This window comes from Monodon monoceros, unplaced genomic scaffold (genome assembly GCF_005190385.1).
Source record: "Monodon monoceros isolate NGI ecotype Baffin Bay Population unplaced genomic scaffold, NGI_Narwhal_1 Super_Scaffold_4, whole genome shotgun sequence".
NCBI lineage: Eukaryota > Metazoa > Chordata > Mammalia > Artiodactyla > Monodontidae > Monodon > Monodon monoceros.
Window position 1 is genome coordinate 64,928,030 of NW_021703781.1, and position 21,325 is coordinate 64,949,354.

The 21,325-nt window shown below is 36.3% G+C and overlaps 1 protein-coding gene across 7 annotated transcripts in view; it reads left to right on the forward strand.

Moving 5' to 3' along the window:
- VTI1A (vesicle transport through interaction with t-SNAREs 1A) overlaps nt 1-21,325 on the forward strand; it is a 357,353-nt gene that overhangs the window by 74,632 nt on the left and 261,396 nt on the right. For 5 of the 7 annotated variants that reach the window (XR_003790572.1, XM_029201291.1, XM_029201287.1 and 2 more), the window contains exons 5-6: nt 1,008-1,028; nt 5,840-5,924. Coding sequence is in view for 6 of the 7 variants with exons in the window: in XM_029201291.1 (XP_029057124.1) it covers nt 1,008-1,028; nt 5,840-5,924 (106 nt within the window). In the remaining variant the exon portion in view is untranslated. The remainder of the gene's footprint in view (nt 1-1,007; nt 1,029-5,839; nt 5,925-21,325) is intronic. The other 2 variants (XM_029201292.1, XM_029201289.1) reach the window with 1 other exon arrangement.

The window sequence follows — 21,325 nt, forward strand, 5'->3', positions numbered from 1 at the left end:
TCTCTTCCACACACACACACACAAAGAGTGAACCAGATATATGGTTATATCCATTTTCTAGTTTCTAAAGAGTTAAACAACTTGTTTTATCTGTTATATTTAAGACAAATGAATATTCTACAGAGGAGAATCAAAATGTTATTATAGAAGAGTTTACTAACAGGTGAAGAGTGGTTTGGGGTTTGACTTTGGTGAAAAGAGACCGCAGTACAAATGAAGTGAGAGAGCTCATTGCTTTGAAATGGCCCAGTTTACAAGATGAATAAAATTGAAAAGTGAAGAAACTTCAAAAATAAAAGCACCGTGTGATTTCAGTAGCCTCTTAAGCAAAACAAAAACCTAGAAATCAACTCTGATATACGCAGTATTTCTAAGGATGGTGAAATATTTTCTGATACTGCGTCCTAAATATTATCTATCCTGGCATGCTTTATTCCCTATTAAAATAATGTTACTTCCAAAGGTGATCCTATTACTAGAGTGGTTACAAGTATGACATTAGCATAACAGTTTGTTGTTTTAAAATACTTATTGGGACAAAAACATGAGCTATTAATCATTTTCATTTGGAGGTAAAACCTGAAAGCAGTCATCAAGATTCAAAATAGAGAAACATCCTGAAAACTTGTAAATACAAAACCTCTTCAGTGGTACATTCTTAGAAGAAAAGAACAGTAAACTTGTTTTCTTTCTTTATAATATAGACTTCTATGAAGTCATTCCCCTTTATTTCATGATGGTGTCTTAGATGTACTTTAAAAGAGAATTTCACACTATTCTCTTTGTTTAATGTGACAGTGTGAGAAAGTGATCTTTATTCGTTCAAAAAACTCTGCATGTAGTCTATGTTTAGGTTCTTTTAATGTGTTTGTCTGTGATTTTTAAATGCTAAACATGTAAACAGATAAATTGTCAATGTTAATTCTGTATCCTGTCACACAACTGATCTTTCTTTCCTGCCATTTCTCTCCTTTTTATCTTTTTTTTTTTGTGCATTCATGTTGCAGTTGATAAAATTACGTGAAGAGGTGAGTACTTCCTAGCTTGCTTTAAAAAAAAAAAAATTCTGCTTTTCCCTATACAATTGAGTTTCTAAATCTGAAGTAAAATCTTTGGGTTTGTTTTTCCAGGAAAATCTACACATAGCAAAAGTACTGATTATATTGCTAGAAATGTTCTCTGCTATCTTTAAAAAGAACAAGTACATTCTAATAATGCTTATCACAGTGATCATTGTTGTTTGCCAGCTTTGGAAGAAAATTCAGATTTTAAAGACCAAAAAAGGGAGGAAAAATAAAGGAATATCTTAAAACTATACCCAAGCATAGTTTTAATGTAGACTGACTTCAGTTTTGTTTTATTCATATTGGTTTCTCAAAGAAGCCAATGTGATTAAACATTTTTTCCTGACATTCTGATTTATTTTACTAAAACCTGTTTTTAAAAAAACTCCTTTCTCTCAACCAAAATTCTTAGGTTCACCATTAGATATCATGAATCTATTATCCTTTTGAGGAAACACACATATGTTATAAATACCCTACTAGTCTGTGTACACAGATACCTAAGAATAGCTAAAGCTCTCCTCATTGTTAAACACTTTCCTTTTTGTAGGAAATAGAGCCCAAGTGAGTTCTCACTTTTCTGAGTTTGCTGGTCTGTTTCATAATGCAGCTTCAGACTTTTTTTTGTGGCCAAGCAAATATTTATAACAATGTTGAAATTTTATCCCTGTATCAATGAGGGATGCTGAACGATTCTGTATGTTTTTTTAAATTAGACCATACTTATCAAATATGCTTTGCTCTTTTCAGAAATAGAGTAATAATATTTTTTACTTAGATTGAATTTTGTTACTTTTATATTAGGGCATAAAATAATGGCCCATATTGCAATTTAAAAATTGTCTAATTGCTTATAATAATCAGAGTCCTGTGAATTATTTTCAAGTTTAGATTGGCTGCATTGATTTTTTTCCCAGAAGTTTTTTTTAATTGGTGTGTCACCATTCTCTAGGTGATGTGAATGCTAATTTAGAGGTTTGTAGAGAGTGGTTTTCAACAACTCTTCTGATTTAAGATGCATTAGTGATGTCTTCTCAGTAGAAGTAATAATGATATATAAAATGAAGGGTGAAAATACACAAAACCCTCACCCTACAACCTTTTTGTGTTTTTTTAATCTTCCCTGCGTGGAAGCAGATGTATATACTAAATGAATATTATCAATCGCAGTTTTGATGTGAGTGATATGTCAACATTATTCTTCTGCAAGACAGACTGCTTGTATGTGTTTGCATATACTCAGGCTTAGGTGAAGAATCTGAATTTTCAAATGTTAATGCAACCAACAATAGACTTGAAAACCACTGTATGAAGAAACTTCATGAAGCTCTTGGCCCTGAATTTAGCAGTGAATATAATTAATAAACCCTTGTGCCTTAGTACCATCAGCATCGTTGACAGAAGATTTAGTTTTAAGCTGAATTGTATGGATTTAGTAATATTAATTCTATAAGCTGAAAACATCACATCTGCATTTCTTTTAAAATATGTTTCATCATCGTTTTATGGCTTAATTCCTTTGTTGTGCCTATAGCAACAGTTTTATCAGTTATGTGTCTGGAATGCATGTTTACAGAACTGTAACCTGAAATGGAATTGTACTTGGAAGAGTTAGATCACTCAACTAACAGAATAGTATACTCTGAAATATTCTTTTTACAGTCTTTGATATGGGTACAGCATTGATATTTACAGAATAGGTTGCGGTGATGACACTGTGTTGGTAAATTGTTTGCTCCAAAGTGATTGTTTCTCAGCCAGGATTCTCAGAGTAATCAAACAGTGAATGTACCCCAGATTTCTTCCTTGTATCTATCCTAAGAAGACAAACGCTCCTCTGCTTCAAAATAAGATGTTTCATTGTGTTTGGAAACAAAGTATGCCCCATCCGTTCCTTATGATGCTCTTTTGGGGCTCAGTTCTGGAAACAGAGCATCCTTGGAGGCAGGCTGGTAGTGCATAGGGAGCTGAACTGGTGTTGGCTATGCCGAGCTCTCTGTTTGAATCCTGCATCTCCAGCTCTCCATGTTGCACAGCTCCTCACACAAGTGGAGCTGTGTCTGAAGCTTCTGCACAGCTTCACTTACCTGCTTTGAAAAGGGCTGAGAAGAGGGTGAGAGAATGAGTTTGGGATGGAGTGTGGGGGCAAGTTGAAAGCATCGGTTGCTACTGTAGTGCATTTCCTTTCATTTTCAGAGACCAGGGCAATGCACAACTAAGGGGACGATGTAAATAGCACAGCTGTTACAAGAACTTGATTTTAGCTTGACTTAAGTGAAGAGGTTCCAAAATACAAAGTGAGGTCCTGCTGGAAAGCTGCTGGTAAACTGGTAGTCCTCTTGCGTGCAGATTTGCTCTGGTAAAATTGAACTGTCCTGACGAAGAGTTATTTAGGAATATACCTTTATTCCATTATTTAGGAATATACTTTTATTTTTAAATAAAGAGTTCTCTTAGAAATTTTGCTCTCTATTATAGCCATATACTTAATAAGCTGATTTGACTCCCTTTCGTGGAATCTCAAAAATCATTCTACATTTAAACACTTTGTTTCCTGCATTTTATATTATCATATAATTAGACTGTGCATTTTCAGTATTGAGCTTTGATTTTTTTTTTTTTTTTTAATCTACAGTAGCTAAATATTTTCTTTTAGTTTAGGGATTTCATCCAATATGAAAATGAACCAAAAATCTTTGTTCTGTTATTCCGGATTAAAATTCACATTTACTCTTGATATCACAAATCTGATTATCTTTTTAGAGAATCACCAATTTGAAATCAAGTCCTTTGTTAAGATAGAAAACAATATTCAAAGAAGGGAAGAGCAATCCCCACTCCCAAAACCTGCATGTAGTGAGAATTAGGAATAAGAAAGCTGTATTTGACAAGCTGAGTAAAGTGTTTAATTTTATTTAAAAATAGTCATTAATGCCGAACACATAAAGCTCCCCTTGCTTTTCTTTTTCTCAATTACAGCCTTGAGTGATTTTGCGTTTTCATGGCATGCGCTTTCCTTCCTCCCTTTTATTTATTTAGCACTTTTTTTTTTCCAGCGGTGGGGGGGTGGGGGAGCAGTTTTTCTCTTAATTTCTCCACTGTATAGTAGACGACTCTATTAATTATTATAGACTGTTGTTGCAGCTTTCCTGACCTTCACATCAGGTCCTATCTCTCTGTTCTAAATGCATTGTTTTAATGATTCTTCCCCCCACTCCCCCCAGCACTTCCCCCCAAAAAAAATTTCAAGGAAAGCTTTGATGTGGCTTTAGCTGCCTCCAACGTCTGGCCGCATCTCAGATGTGTCACCTATGCCGTGAGGGAATAAGGAAATCACGTTTTGAATGGTAATGATAACATACTAATCACTTCCTTTCTTTGAAGATGGGAGCGAGATATTCTGTCAGCATCCCTGGCTGCTAGAGCTTGGAGGCACTGGTCTAGGTGTATTAGCTTAAGTGTGCATGTCAATACAGCTTGCATCTCCAAGATCCATGGGGGCTCATTAGAGCAAGGTGGATCGTTTCGCTCGACAGCCACTCAGATAATATGTGTGGCACCTCCTTTTTTATTATTATTAGAAAGCGTTTCTTCGATTTTAAATGACATCTGTCAACAACACAAAGTTGGAGTTATGGCTGCATTTTTTTCTTTCTTTTTGACCAGATACCAAAACTGATTTGAAGGGGAAAGTACTAATTTATACAAATACATGTGTGCATGTACATACACGCAAATATACAGTTACACATATTCTTATATTTCTAAGTATCCAGATATACATGCATCTATACACACATATGCGCGCGCGCACACACACACACACACACACACACATTCCCATGGGCATGCACACATTCTTATCCATTCACAGCCATGATTAGCTTGTTAATATGTTTTATAAACCTGAATATGATCTAGTGTATGATCATTATGCTTTAAAAAAGAAAAGAAAAGAAAATCAGCCTTAATGTAGAAAAGAAAGTTTAGAGGCTGAGGATTTGGGGAAAATTCTCTAATTTCCCCCATCAAATGTAATAGAAAAGCATATATATAAGTATTATCATTTTAGTTCACAGTCTAAAACACTATGTGTCAGAAATTCACTTTCAGCCTAGTGCCATATGCCTGGGAATATTTGGGAATAAATCCACAATTTTGTACATCTGTGTGCATGGGGGAAGCATGTGTCTCTTGTTTCTTAGTGGTTGCCCCGAGTGGTCTTAGAACTAGAACTGCTGTTTAGTATTCTGTTTTAGTAGCATACGTTGTTCTATATGGCATCTTGCTGTACATCTAAATTGAGAGGCATTCTCTTAAAAATAAAGTTTCTGTTTATAAATTACTATGTGTAGGAATCAAAGGAACAAGTGAGTTTTTTTTAATGATTGAATTTTATAAAAAATAAATACAAAATGGGGATCATAGATCTATGCAGATATCTCATAAATCTACTTCTGCTGAAACAGTAAAGATCCAGTTGGTTCTGGTTTTCATACCTTTCTCAGTGTTTTGGAGTAAGATTCATTGTGGCCACATACGACATGAATCTGCCTTATAAAACAAAAAAGTGGATGGTCCATACACGATTGACTGAAAAATCAGTTCATTGTAGTGGTTTGTATAAAGGAAGATTTGCTAAAAATTATCTATAATGGGTTGTGATTCCCCCCCACCCCCTGAAATGTTAGGGCATACGACGGCATTATTTTTTTTAAGGCAAAAAAAGAACGTTGTAGACGACTGTGTGATTTTTTTCCCTTTTTCTTTTTCAGAGGGCACATCTGCTCGATAACACAGAGAGGCTGGAAAGGTCATCTCGGAGACTAGAGGCTGGGTACCAAATAGCAGTGGAAACCGGTAAGAATTCTGAGAGTGAGCAAATTGTCTTGCTTATGCACAGCAGTCTTCACAACACATGACATTTCAGGGAAACTTCAAAGGAGTAGCAGAGACAGCAGCCCGAGATGTGGTTTACATATTGGGGAGACAATTGGGAGCTTATTTGCGCTTATCTTTTTTCAAGTTAAAAGGCATGACATCTACTGAAAACAGTTCCTGAGGTTTAAAAGTATACATCTGAAAAGAGATGGAATACTTTGTCTAAATTCTACATTTGTCTTAATGTGCGGTTACATGTTGTCAGTTTACCCACCCGCAATGATTGCTAGCACACGGTGCTGTCTCCAGTTGTTTGCTCCTTTACGTTTATTCACGTATGTAAAAATTAACATTTTAATCAGTCTAAATGATGTGAACCAGAGGAGAAGAAATACCAAGTTTACCTTGCTTGTTTGTCCTGCTGTTGGAAATGATTCCTAATGATCCCATATATATATATATTTTTTAAACATGAACAGAGCCTGTAATCAGATATGGGAAAAAAAAAGTCATGATAATTTTATTATGTGTTAGTTAATACTGTCCAAACTTTTGGGTTGAATTAACACTAGTTACTAATTTCAGAAAACGCAGCCCTATTTTGACTTCTAGGACGAGTCTACTTAAAATAGACATGCTTTTTCTTTATTGAGGTTTCACGCAATGAGTGTTTTTTTTTTACCTAGTAAATAAATATCCATTAAGCCCTTTATACTTATCAGTTTCTTATTATTTAGCTATTTGCAAAGTATAGATTACATATCATCTATTTTATATATTTGTGGATACCTCTTGCCCTGTATATGGACAACAAAAATATGTGGTCAACAACATTTCCATTGATTTTTTTTTAAATTTAGTGTCACAAAAAGTAATATTTATTTTGTAAGAGCAGGTATAATGAAAATGATTCCAAATGATTTATGAATGGCCAGTGTTTCCCTTGCTTGAATTCATGGCTATCCTATATTGGCTGGCTTATGTGATGAATTCTAAGAAATCAAATAGAATGAGCACAAAAGGCGTTGGCATTATAGTAATGGTGAGAAAACTGAAGAAAATCATCAACCCTCCCAGATTTTTTAATAGTATGAGCAGCCCTTCTTTCTGAGGTTATTGATAGATTGGCATTCTGCCCTGATTGGAATAAAAGCCAGCTTTCAATTGTTCTTTTATTCCTTGGGCTCACCTTAAGAAGTGACTGTCCTTAAAAAGAATGTTTATAACGAGCAGCGCCCTGAACATGAGGTCAAAGGACCAGCCTTGGGTTCTGGCCCTTGTCTGTGTGACCTTAAGCAAATCACATAACTTCTTTTAGTCTGTTTCTTCTTCAGTAGAATGGAAATAATACTGTCTGTTGCAGAATATTCCTATGAAATGATAGCATAAGTTAAAATAGTTTATACACCATAAAACACTATATAAATATAAGTATTATTATTAATGTGTGGTAATTTGATGATATACAGGCATTTATCTTTCATAGAAAAAAGAAGCATTGTGATTGAAATTTGTGTTAAAGGAATTTTTAAGAAGTGTTATTTTGGGGAATGTGTCACTATACCTGTTGAACATCAGGGAACCTTCTTTGACAAAGCATCCCATCGATGAGCCTCTTTCCACAGGGGACTGGGTTGGGTTGGAGATATTCTTGCTATGACACTGATCACTGGCCATTCATAAAAGAAATCATTAATCATTTGGAATTGATTTGGCTGATTGGGCTGCCTTTTCTCTTTCACAACACCATTCATGTAGCTCCCTCCCAAAGCTGAAGGAAATCAACAAAGAGGATCACAGATTCTGGAAGATCATGCACTGATCAAGGTTATAAGATCATGATTTGATAGTTATTCCTTTGGTGTGTACTAAAACGTAACGTCAAACTATCAATACAATCAACATGGAAAATGCCGATTTAAGAGTGTCCCCAAAACCAACCTCAGTTCCCTTGGACTTTTTAGTAGAATACAATGGTAAATTAACTCTGAAGTTTTATAAAATTAGATATTTGTATGTTTTATAATACATATATAAAAGCCTGGGAACTTCTCACAGACTGTAAAACCAAGTCTAAGAGGAGGAGTAAGAGTGGGCTTTGTGGAGGTAAAGACAGATGTGGCACACAGCTAGACAGAAGTCATCATGATTCATTTCCTTGGATGAATTTGAAAGTGGGTGGAGAAATGAGAAGGCAGGCACAAAGCATTTTTCCTGCCCTTGCTTCTTACTGTAATGTGGGGGAAAAAAGTAATTGTGGCAGGCACCATGTTGCTTCTTCTCCATTTCTTGCTTCCCTGCTAGCACTCAGCCTAGTTATATCCAGTCAATCAACAGCTCTGTGTTTGTGATGTAAATTTATGATAGTAATAATCTTGTTACAGTATCAGTAGAGGAACAGCATCTTTCAAAAGGAAAAACTTTTAGCACTTATTGATTTCTTCTTAAAGACTGTGAAATGCAAGAAGGCATAGATGTGGAAGAGCTATGATGACTTTTGAAGCAGCACAAAAGAGGGAAATGGTTTGCAAGTATTGGTCTAAGAACTGGTTCTAGACCACAACAAGAGTTTTCATCAGTCCACAGCAAAATGAGAGGAAAAATGTAAAAAATAATGATTTTCTTATAAAGCAAACGTCATTAATTTGAAAAAATACACGTTTTCTAAGATCATGTTTTTCCTATTTTGGGGTCATAAAAGAAAGGATAGTTTTATGATATGATAGAAATAGTAGGTGGAAGTTATATATATATATTTTTTTCTTTACCTGGAAAAATAACAAAATTGGCAACCCTATTTGGGCCCTTTGAAATGTTTTTTGAAATTTTACTTGGCCACAGAATATAGGAATTATTGTCTGATGTACTGAATTGGAGAAAGAGACAGCAATCCCATCCTCTGGCCCTGCTATTAGTCAGCTGTGTGACTTTGAGGAATACTTAACCTCTCTGTACATGTTCTTTTATTTGCCAAATGGAAACCTGACATCGGATTCTATATATCCCATAAGGTTGTTATAATGTAAAATGAGGTCATATATATTCAAGTGCTTAGAAAGCAAATAGGGCTCTGGAAAAGTCATCATTTTTATGTTTTCATCAGCGTAAGTGGTTATCTCTGAAAATTATTGGCAAAAGATTTCGACAAAAATCTGTGGCCTTTTCTTGATGACCATTATTGGCAAATATCATAAAAGAAATTTTGATTATTATATATAATCAATTATTTGTGGAGTAGAATAGAAAGCATATTGACCACTAGCATCTTCCTAGTAAATAATGAAATTCATCTTCTAAAATTCTTGAGTCGTTTTTGACATTTTTAAAAGTTATTTCTTCAAATTGGCAGTTATTGTCTCTTTAAGAATAGCTGGGGAACAGGGGGACTCATGTCCAGAATGTACTTGGTCTGAGCAAATGCATCAACACATGATTATTTCTAAGCGCCATTTACAGCTTGATATATATTGAGTTTAATACCAGTCAGGTTTCTTCCGTGGCTTCCTTTCTATTTGAGAAAACTGATGAGGTTACAAGTTAATTGAACAACTCCATTTAGAAATGAAGAGACAGATGGAAGAATATATGATACAGAACTAAAGAGCTGATGCTAGGACATCTCACTCTGAGACTGACATCAAGAGGCACAATTATCAGACTCATTAGCAAACTTCCTTGGGAGTGACCGTCAAAGACCAAACACTCTGGTGGTTGTATGAGCCATTGACATGATCCAGTTTAGCATTTTTATAAATTCTTGTCCCAGAATCTGTGAATAAAAAGTGACTCTTTCTTTTTTCATCTACTATTAATAGTCAGATATGACTCTTAGCTATGGCGATACCTATTTTGTTTGAGGTCAGGGCATTAATATTTAAAACTTTGGGTCATCTGCCCTTAATGCTGAAATTATGATTATTTTTTCTCTGAATTAAATATCCCAGAATTACAGTAGGCACAAAACTAATGGAAGCTGTATGATGAATAAAAGAAATAGGCTGAAAGAGAAATTATACATGGGCAGAAATGCAAGGCTCACTCTCTTCTTTCAGTATGTAAACAGGTAGTTTAAGATACTCACCACTGTCCCAGCCTATACCCTAAATGGGCCCAGTGCACCTGGCAGCACATCTCTGGATGTGGGAACCAGGGGAGTGTTTGTCTACAGTCAGTAGCCTCACATCTTCGAAGAGTGATCTTCACCATTTACCAACCTTGCTTCTGCCATCCCCGAGTATCCAAGCCTTATGGGTTTGTACCCTTTCTCTCAGTCGTCACTTCAAGCCACCTAGCTCTGATGTCCCATTTGGTCAGTGTATCTCTCTACAACTGGGTGCTGTGCTTCTGCCAGCCTTACTGCCATGAATGAGAGGTGCTCCATCCTTCCCCAAGGGCCCCGCAGGTTCCCCACCCTGGACTAGCGATTGGACATATGTAGACATCATACAGTGTTTATTGAACACTTAATATGGGCCACATGCTGTTCTCAGCACTCTGTATTTACCATCTCTTCAGTCCTTACCGCAACCCAAGGTACAGAGAGATTAAGTTATTTGCCCACACTTATTAATCGAGCTAGGAAATAGTACAACCAGACTATCTGGTTCCATGCTGATTCCATGCTCTTAACCAATAAACCACACTGAAAAATGAATGGGCCCCACATACCTAGATGACCACATACCAAAGTGACCTGTTGTAGTCAGAATAAGTCATGTTCTCACATCTGTTAAGTTCCTTTTCATATACTTTCTTCAGAAACTAACTATTGAATACTGTGTGCCATGTGCCAACGTCCCTGTTCCCAGGTAGCTTATGTATCAGAACAGGAAGGAGCCGGGAGCAGGGTGAGACAGACATTTTTTTAATTAATAAATAAATGGACAAGATTATTTCAGATGGTGGCAAAATGAAGCAGGGTATGAAAGAGTAGCTAGTGAAATCTATCTTAGGTTAGCTAGTCAGGAAAGACCTCCTAGACAAGTGCCTCGTAAGCCGAGTCTTGAACTGCACAAAGATGCCATTCGTAAGCACGTGAGGCTGATGATCCCAAGAGGAAAAAGCAAGCACAAGGGCTCTGAAATGAGAAGATGTTTGGGGTGTTCAGGCAACAAAAAGAAGATCAGTATGGCTGAAGCAAAGTGAGCAATGGGCGTGGTACACAGTAAGGTTAGAGCCACATAGGGTGAGATTTTGGGGGGCCCCAGGTGTCTGAATTTGACTTGTAGGGTATGATGCCATTGGAGAGCTTTCAACAGGCAAGTGGCCTGATCTGAATCATAGAGGACAAGGATTGTAGGGGAGGAGTGGCAGAGGAATGGGAACAAGGAGACATATTAGGAGGTATATTATAATAATCCAAGATTTAGTCCTTTTACTAGTTGAAAGGAATGGAAGGATTGGATGGTGAAGATGCAGGAGAAATTATAGCCTTATTAAAAGTCATTCAGGAGCAGGGAGCTTGAAATTTGTCATTAATTTCCTTAACAATTGGCATGCGATCCCAAAGATTCTTCCTTGAGGATATCCCCAGAACAAATGGGGACTTATTAGTCCTTGTACCTGGTAGGACTTTACACAGACAATGGCCAGTCCATTAGGCTGGTGGTAATGGACACTTGTGATTATAAACCTGAGCTTAAGACCAAGTTTATGATAATATTTTATTTGAGGAATAAAAATGATGATACCTATTTTCTAGAGTTTGTGAGAGGCATAAATAAAATAATGTATATAGAAAGATTTTGTAAATTTCCTCACAAAAGTTTTTTTTTTTTCCTGTCTAGAAATCTTCACTTTAGGTAGGTTCTGAGTATAAACATACATTGCCACTTTGCTTAATTTTGTATCAGTCTAAAGAGAAATGGGTTAGTTCCATTCTACCCAAAGTGGGGCTTGGGACCAGCAGCATCGGTATCCCCTGGGAGTTTGTTAGAAATGCAGCATCTTGGGTCTCCTCAGATCTACTGAATCAGAATCTGCATTTTAACAAGATCAGCAGTGATACCTGTGCATGGTGAAGTTGAGTTAGAAGTCCTGTTTTCAGTGTTAGTTTTTCGTCTGTGTCTGTTTGAACTGGATAAGTCATCTCATTGAATCTCATATACATATGTATATATGTATAACTACACGTGTACAAATATTCAGGCAGGTAGCTTGTATTGTTAACACCTACACTCCCTGTGAAATACAGGTAATAAATATGGCTGTGTCTGCTAATATTGGTGATATTGGATTTGAGAATTGTCTGTTTAGGAGCTATAATAATTATTTATCTTACCTTAGTTAGGCAATACTTGGCAACAAGAATAGCTAGGAACCTATCCAGTAAGCCTAAAGGGACTACATTATACCACTTTATTTTTGTCAAAATATATTTTCCCCTATATTTAACACCACTTAACATTCTTTTTTAAAAATAGCACGTTTATCACAATTTCTTGTATATCTTGTTTTATTAGGGAATTGCAAAGGTAGATTTTCTGAGTAAGAATAATACCAATGTTATTTATAAGTTATTTTCATAAAAGAAATATTTTCTACCCAAGTCTTATTTGTTATAGAATTGATACAGAAGATTAGTCCATTTCTTTTTTTCTTTAATAAATTTATTTATTTATTATTTTTGGCTGTGTTGGGTCTTCGTTGCTGCGCACGGGTTTTCTTTTTAGTTGCGGCGAGGGGGGCTACTCTTCGTTGCAGTACGTGGGCTTCTCACTGCAGTGGCTTCTCTTCTTGCAGAGCACAGGCTCTAGGCGCAAGGGCTTCAGTAGTTGTGGCTCACGGGCTCTAGAGCACAGGCTCAGTAGTTGTGGCGCATGGGCTTAGTTGCTCTGCGGCATGTGGGATCTTCCCAGACTAGGGCTCAAACCCGTGTCCCCTGCATTGGTAGGTGGATTCTCTACCACTGTGCCACCAGGGAAGCCCTAGTCCATTTCTATTTGAGAGTTTCCTTGGCAGTCCCATTTCCTTTCTATGAAGATTTTCTCTCTCTCTCATTTGTGTGTGTGTGTGTGTGTGTGTGTGTGTGTGTGTGTGTGAGGAGTCCCATCATCTAGTTAGGTAGCACATTCATCACCTCACATGTTTATCTTTTTTTTTTTTTTCCTTTGGTGAAAACATTTAAGTTCTACTCTTTTAGCAAATGTCAATTATATAATGCAGTGTTATCAACTATAGTCACCATATTTTACATTAGATCCTCAGGCCTTATTCATCTTATAGCTGGAAGTTCTGTACATTTTTACCAAAGTTTTTACCCTTTGACGTGTATTTTTTTAAATTAAAAATATGGATTTTACTTCAATTTCAATATTCCAATACTATGTTATAGTTACCTAATTTTAAGCTGCAGATACTTCCCATTTTAAGAATATACTTCCAGGCTTCCCTGGTGGCGCAGTGGTTGAGAGTCCGCCTGCCGATGCAGGGGACACAGGTTCGTGCGCTGGTCCGGGAAGATCCCACATGCCGCGGAGCGGCTGGGCCAGGGCCGTTGAGCCTGAGCGTCCGGAGCCTGTGCTCCGCAATGGGAGAGGCCACAACAGTGAGAGGCCCGCGTACCGCAAAAAAAACAAAAAACAAACAAAAGAATATCCTTCCACAGGGCTATTTTACATGCATTCAGATTATTTTTGCTTTATATGATTACCTCGTCAAAATCTTCGTTCATTTGACCAAATAGTCAGAGAAACATATGGAGTACTTCTTTTTCTTCTGGAAAACAGATCTTAGAATTACAGCATTTTTATGAGAATTAGATAATTTATGTACACCACTGTTTCTGTTTCTACTCTGTCTATGTCTTTTTTTAAGAGTTCATACAGGAAAAGCAATCAATAGTGGTATCAGCTTACATTTTTAAAAACCAAACAAAATGTTTCATGTTCAGAACTTATTTAAAGAATCTGAACAAATGCATTTAAGATGTGAAGTGCCTTCCTTTGTATCTTTAATTGTCTCAAAGCCTTGGCTGAACTATTGGTGGAGTTTACCTGAGCCTTTCATGGGGCTATATGGGGATTATGGCGTTATGATACTGCAAGTTTATCATATTCTATCTTTTGGCTCTTGATAAAATATTCTTATTTTAATCAACTCACTATAGAACTCACTTAGAAATTTTAGTCAGGTTTGGAAGTATCTATTGAGACCATGTTTTTACCAAACCAAAAGTCAGTCATTTTATTTTTTCAGGAGTTTCTTCCATGTCTACTGACATTTTCTTATTCTTCTATCTCTTCCTCCTCATTATAATTAATCTTCTTCTTCCCCTTCCTCCTTTTTCCCCTAATTCTTTTCTTCAAGAAGTATTTTGAGTGTTTACTATGTAATAATTTGATTCAAAAATATAAATCCTTGAATGTATTAATTTATCATCTACAGAAAAGATTAATGGTTGAAACAATGCACAATAATAAAATATAATGCCTAAAACTACTTTTGAAGTTACAAGCTAGCTTTGGAACTGAGCTAACATCTCAGGAAATGTAAGAAAGTTGTTGTTGTTGTTTTCCCCTCCATTTACTGACAAGTCATATTTATAAAGACTCCTGGGAACGTAGACCTCAATAGTATTAACTGTGTGTTCCTTGCTCTTAGAGCTGTTATCAGTTGGTAGAAGAATAAATCTCTGATTCTGTAATATTAGTGAGAGTGGTACAGTATTATATGAAAGAAGGCAAATATTGTATTTCACTTATTCAGCAAGCTTTCATTGAACTCTTCTGAGTGTCAGATGCTTCAGAGATGCCGAGCTAGAAAGACAAGATACCCCAGTCTTGGTTCATCTGAGTAGAGGATGTTCTGTCTATAAACACTGATTCAGATTTTTAACCTGAATAATAATTTTGTTTAGGCACAGACTGGAATTCAGAAAGGCACTGCCATGTTTAAACTAGTGCAGAAATAACAAGTTAACACTTTATGTTGTTCTGCAATATAGGAACAGAAAATGGGATTACACAGAACATGGGATTATACAATTGGGTTGATATTAACCATCTATTTTATCCAGCCACATATATTTTAGAGAAAAGATTTTTCTTTAGAAATGTTAAACTTTCTGACAGAAAAAGTTATCTCTAGAAAAAGTTTCTCTATTCATCATTTTGGGTGATGGAATAAGTGGTTATGCTTTCAGAACCTTAAAGATATCTCTGCTAGAATAGGTATTTTTTTAGATGCTGAGAAGAATTACTTGACCATGTCCCGTGAGTTTTTAAAAGTCTACCCAGTGGTAAAAGAATCATTTTAATGTGTAGTTATCACTTTATAATTACAACCCTATCAAAGTCTTACTTCTCAAAAAGCTGTGGTTCTGCTCTGAAAAGAACAGAGGAGGTTGTCATTTAGGGTGAAGCTCTTAAAGAGTATTTTCAAGTTGTGCTTAAATTTACTTTGTGAGGTTCCCTGAGATATTGGTGAGCTCCACAGTGGTAAGAAAAGGATGTCATTTAAACCCTATTTGGAGAACCTTCTCCTTAGGTGGTCCAAGGGAATTCATAGGGTTCATTTTTAATCCATTAAAAAGTATTATACTCATTTTTAAAGGTGTCCTACCCCGTAATGCCTATCACGTTGCGAGTTGGTTCGTAAGATACATGTGAAGCCATTCTTACTCTGTTGCATCTCTGTGAGTTGAGAAAAAGAAAGACGACCAAAGCAGGTCGCTAAAATGCCAATTTACTTTCAGATATTACAGTGAAGGACGGTTAAGCTTATGACCTTATTGCACTGTGCTTATATAACTTTCCTTGGGATTTTTTTTTTAATCAGGTTTATTTTCCCTTTGAGTCTGACTTCTAGTGCCCAGAACTTTTCTTTTCAGCAGTGTTTATGTATTTAACAGAATTTTCTGAGGTGGGTGCCACAGAATTTTCACAGCATGAGTTCACATTGGACTAAGATTTTGTATACGACTTATACCAAGTGGAAAACTTGACGGGCATGAGCTTTAAAAATGGCTTTTTTTGTGTGCTCTGTTTTTGTCTGTATTTCCTGTTGGGCTACAGTGTTTTCCAGCGTTGCCATAAGGGAACAAAGTCAACATTAAAAAATAATTTTTTTATTGAAGAATAGGTTTTTCCAAGTAAAGTCATTATCAAAGAGACTGTCATCGTGGGTCATCATTCATGTTTGGCACTGTGTTGCCCTTTTGCATCTTGAGATGTACATTCTAAGTCATAGTTAAATAAATATCTGTTTATTTAGAGAGAGGAAGAAACCACCCTAAAGCCAGACAAGGAAAAAAGCTTTTTGCAGACTGTCCCTTTTGGAGGAAAAATAAGCATATTGTTGGGTAGTCTTAACATTATCTTCCATGTCGGTAATCTCATCACAGTCAATTGCCTAAGGTCCTGATCCACATTAAAAGGTTATTTTTGTCCACATACAATACACCTTTTTTTTTTTTTTTAAAGAAGATGTTGGGGGTGGGAGGTTTTTTTTAAAATTAATTAATTTCTTTATTCTTGCTGTGTTGGGTCTTCGTTTCTGTGCGAGGGCTTTCTCTAGTTGTGGCAAGCGGGGGCCACTCTTCATCGCAGTGTGCGGGCCTCTCACTATCGTGGCCTCTCCTGTTGTGGAGCACAGACTCCAGACGCACAGGCTCAGTAGTTGTGGCTCACGGACCCAGCTGCTCCGCGGCATGTGGGATCCTCCCAGACCAGGGCTCCAACCCGTGTCCCCTGCATTAGCAGGCAGATTCTCAACCACTGAGCCACCAGGGAAGCCCTACAATACACCTTTTAAGTTGACCTTAATAATTGTTTTTATTCCCATTTTCAGTGCTATTTGCAACACATGGCACTTGAACAGAGCACAGTGGAACCTTAACATTTATTCCAAAAACAATTTTTGGGCCCTAAGAAATTAGTTAGGGTCCATTAGATCTGGACTGGGCTAAGTCAATCTCTGGAATAACAAGAAAAACATTGCCTTAAATGAATATTATTAGCAAGGTTTGCATTTGGGAGTCAGGTAGGGCAGATAATCAACCCACCTGAAAAGGAAAATAGATTTTATGTAGTTTAGGAAGGAACAGACCCTGGCCCCTTTCTAGGCACTTAGAATATAAAGTTCCTTTGATAAGCTGGGATATCTTGGCAAAATATCTGTTTGGGAAATACATAGCTATAAATCCCCATGATGAATATAATTAGTGTTTTTGAAGCAGGGTGGAGGAAGTAATTAAGTCTATTTCACAGTGTCAGGGAAAGACTCAGAATAGATGAGCCTTATGGAATAAATAAAGGGTGAGCTAGGGAAGTGGGTAGACCATGACCAAAGTGGGTAAACCATTGGGGCAAGTATGTGGCTTATGAGAATTTCTAGAGTGTGTCTATGGTATATCTAACATTCATCTTAGTTATTAAGTATACTTGAAAGTGATAACATTTATTTTAAAAACATTTCCCCTCAAACTTTTTATTATTTCAGAATAACCTTTCTAATTCACCTATCCATTTTAATAGTCAGATGTGTAAGTATTTTACATAATACATTATAGAGACTTTTAATGCTTTATAGCCTTTGGTAATTTTCAACCTTGCGTTATGTACTGTAAATAATAATGCTAATATTAGGAATAATATTATATAATCTGCTTTGAAATTTTCCAACTACTTTTAGTACATCTTTTTACATCTATTACTTCATTGTTTCAATCAATACATTAGCTTATCCAAAATGGAGCTTGTGTGTTCAGATTAAGTAGACTGATCCCCTGAATACTACCCCAAATGCCATCAGTTTTCACCAACTAGAATGGCTATTAAGTTTTATTTGATTTACTGTTTCCCTCTTCCTCATTAGCATATCTGTGAATTATCTCTGATGTTCGATGCTCTATGAAAACCTGTTGATGATTAGAACCTGTTACTTAAACAAACAAAACTCTGTTATAAGTGGGATACACAAATTTAAAAGATTCACCAATTTTTCTCACCGGTGTTAGCATAGGACTTTTACAGTGTCATCCAAATTTTTCACATAGGTGAGTTAAAGAGATTGACTGCAGTGACTTTGTTAATATAAAAAAGGAGACCTTTTTTTTTTCCCCCACACATTATGACTCTAAAAGGTAAGCATGAAGAAGATGGACCACATATCTTATTGCCTCACTGATGCTGCCTGCCAGCTGTGAATTTTCTTACTGTAATGAATCCCTTCATTTTTATTGCTGTGTACAAGGTACCGTGCTTTAGTTTTCTTCCTACTTGGATTTTGTGTAGGATGCACACCCCATATAGTCCTTTAAATTCACACTGTTGTGCAAACAAGTCGGCCTTTCTGTTCTCTCCTTTGTTAACTGTAAACCTTGTGGCGCAGCAGTTCTTTCGTGCCCTCCATGAGTTGCTGGACTCTGCTCAAATTAAACACTGTAAGATTATCAGCAGGCTACAAAGGTGGAGTGGATCTTTCTCTTTGACATTTTGGTATAATGTTGTCTTGATCTGGAAAATGCTAACAAATTTGAGGGAAATAATCATCTCACACCCGCCCGTTGTAAATTGGGACTTCGTGTCTACCACATAAAAAGTAGGAAGAACACATGTATAATTTTTGCTGTCCTTTGAGGATTCCAGAAAAAAGTTACATGTGTAAAATGCATAGTAATTATTTTTTTAATCCAGTGCCAAGTTGGATCACCTATCTTTCACCTGCAGTGAAGCAAAATGGAATGTTCCTGGAGCTTTGTAACAAGACAGACCCCAGCTTCACATCTTGTTCTGCCACTTAATAACTGGGAAACCTTGGGCAAGTTCCTTCGCCTTTCCATGTCTTCATTTCCTAATATATAAAAATGTTTGCCGGTCTTCTCTGTGGAGGTTGTTGTGAGACTTACACGAAGTAAACTATAAACACACTCAACGCATGTTGTCTGTCATAGGTGCTCAATAAAGGTTAGTTTCCATTATTATGCTACTTTTCATAATAACACTAGCTGCTATGACAAATAAACCTCAAATTCCCCAGTGGCTTGATGCAGTGAAGTTTATTTCTCCCTCTGGGAATAGTCCAGTGCAATTGCTGCTTACGGGCAGATGGGCTTCCATGTGGTGAGTCAGAATTCCAGGTCTCTCGCGCTTGGCGGCTCTGCCCAACACCCGGCTTTGGAGGCCTCTACATTTTGCCAGTGCCCAAGGCAAAGAGAGAATGGAGAAGGCACACCTGATTTTAAAGCTCCATTGACAGCAAGTGACACATCTTGATGCTACATACATTCCACTGGCAAGAACTAGTAGAATGGTGCCACCAAGTGCAAGGGGGCTGGGGAATATAGTTCCAACTGGACAACCACTTTCTCCTCACAACTTTATAGTAAAGAAGAGAAAGAACAAATATACATGGGTAGTTTTTCCTCCTCTGCCATACTATTTGTTCTTGTCCACTTCACTGCCTCATAATCAATTAAAACCCTGGCTTGTAACAGTATAATGGGATGAGATGGAAGAGTAGCTGGCTTATGGGTCAGGTCAGTGGTTATAATCTTATAGAATTTGTGACAAATGAAACTTTCTCTCTTATTTATATGGGCACATTGGAGAGTCAATATCATTTGCTTTCTTTTCTACCAGGCATTTATCTCTGTTCACTTCTCAAATTTATACTCCTTAGATCTGTAACAAAAGATAATTCTGCTGCATGTGTTTCCATCTAAGTGTTGACAATAGATACAAGTCAGCAAACTTATTTATCTCATTTCTAAAGTATGTGCTTAAAGAACATTGCAAACTGTCACAACCAAGAGAAACCTAAGGAGGCAGGGTGACTAAACGTAATGTGGTATCCTAGATGGGATCCTGAAACATTAGACAAAATGCCTAAGGGCGTTAGACAGAAACTAAGGAAAATATGAAACAAGTATGGACTTCAGTAAATAATAATTATCAGTATTGGTTCATTAGCTATGACAAATGTACCACAGTAATATAAGATGTTAATTATGGGGGAAACTGGATATTAAGTATACTGGAGCTCTGTATATCATAAATTTTCTGTAAATTTAAAACTGTTCTAAAATAAGGTGGTTTTTTTTTTTTTAAGTACGTTGCAGTCACAGTGGTCTTCATATTTATTGACCACCCATAGTATAATATTGTCATTGCTGCAGACCTGGCCTCTCCTTTCTAACTTTTATATTACCACTGTCAATAATTTGGCCTTTCCAGTAACTAACAGGACCTGTGTATATCTAGAGCATCTTGCTTAGGTTTTGGCACTGGTAAATGCTTTAGGAAAGTTTGTTTCCTCTTTCTTTCCTCTCCTTCCCTCGGTACTTCTAGTAATTCTGAAAAGAACAAGATGAACTTTAATGTGGCTATTGAAAGGATCAGGCTAATAAATCAATGTTATGACTCCAAGAAATATGTGATATATATGGGGACATGGTCCCAGTGTCCATGTGATTCACCCCCATGTGCCGTCTTTAAGATGTGTAAGAGCGCATAGACCATTTTACTTATTAGAACAATAGTCAATATTTTTTTTTAATTTTGCAGTCTAAAAAAAACACAACAGGGTGCATCATGATAATAGAAATGATTCCTGTTTTTCTTCTCTTCCAAAGTTACTAAAATGTTACTGTTTAATTTTACAATTGAAACAATTTTTTTCTCTGTATTTAAAAGTGCCTAAAATCTATTCTTGAAAAATTACTTCACATCATAGTTTCTCAAATATAAATGTTTACAGAGAGTGAGAGATTCCATACGTCAATAGCATGAAGAGGCAAAACACTTGTAAAAACAATTTTCAGTTATTTTTGTTTCTCCTTATTTAACTGCCCAAATTGTGTAATACTAGGATTTATATCTAAAGGTCACTGTCTCTGAAAATTCTATAGTAACAGACTTTTAAAACTCTACATATATGTTTTTAACTTCCTTGGTCTATTTCTTAGGATTATTCTGGCGTCCTGACGATGATTTCTTGATTTCTCCAAACGCAATTGTACCCATTTCAGCAATATTAATATGTGAAAGGAAGTGGAAGTTCGAATCCAGATTTGTTGACCCTTGAGATCTTATATTGACCTTAGTAGGTATTAACTTTTTAGATCAATAAGAGCTGTTATTGACCTCAAAGAAAAGTCAATACCCTCTTGTTGATTTGCAGCTTGAAAATGTTATACATTTTGTTCTTCATTATTACCCTACTTATATTTCAGCCTTTTTAAATAAAAAATGTCTTTACTGTTTCTGCCAAGAGATAATCATGTCAAAATATTTCAGTTTTGGTGTTTAAGGAGATAATCACCGGACATGGTCGTCGTTTTAGGTGGTTTTTTTTTTTAGTTTTTTAGTGGTTCATTTCAGTTTTTTGTAAAATTACAACTGGCTGAGATTCATGCTGTTCCGGAAAGTGAAGTATACTTA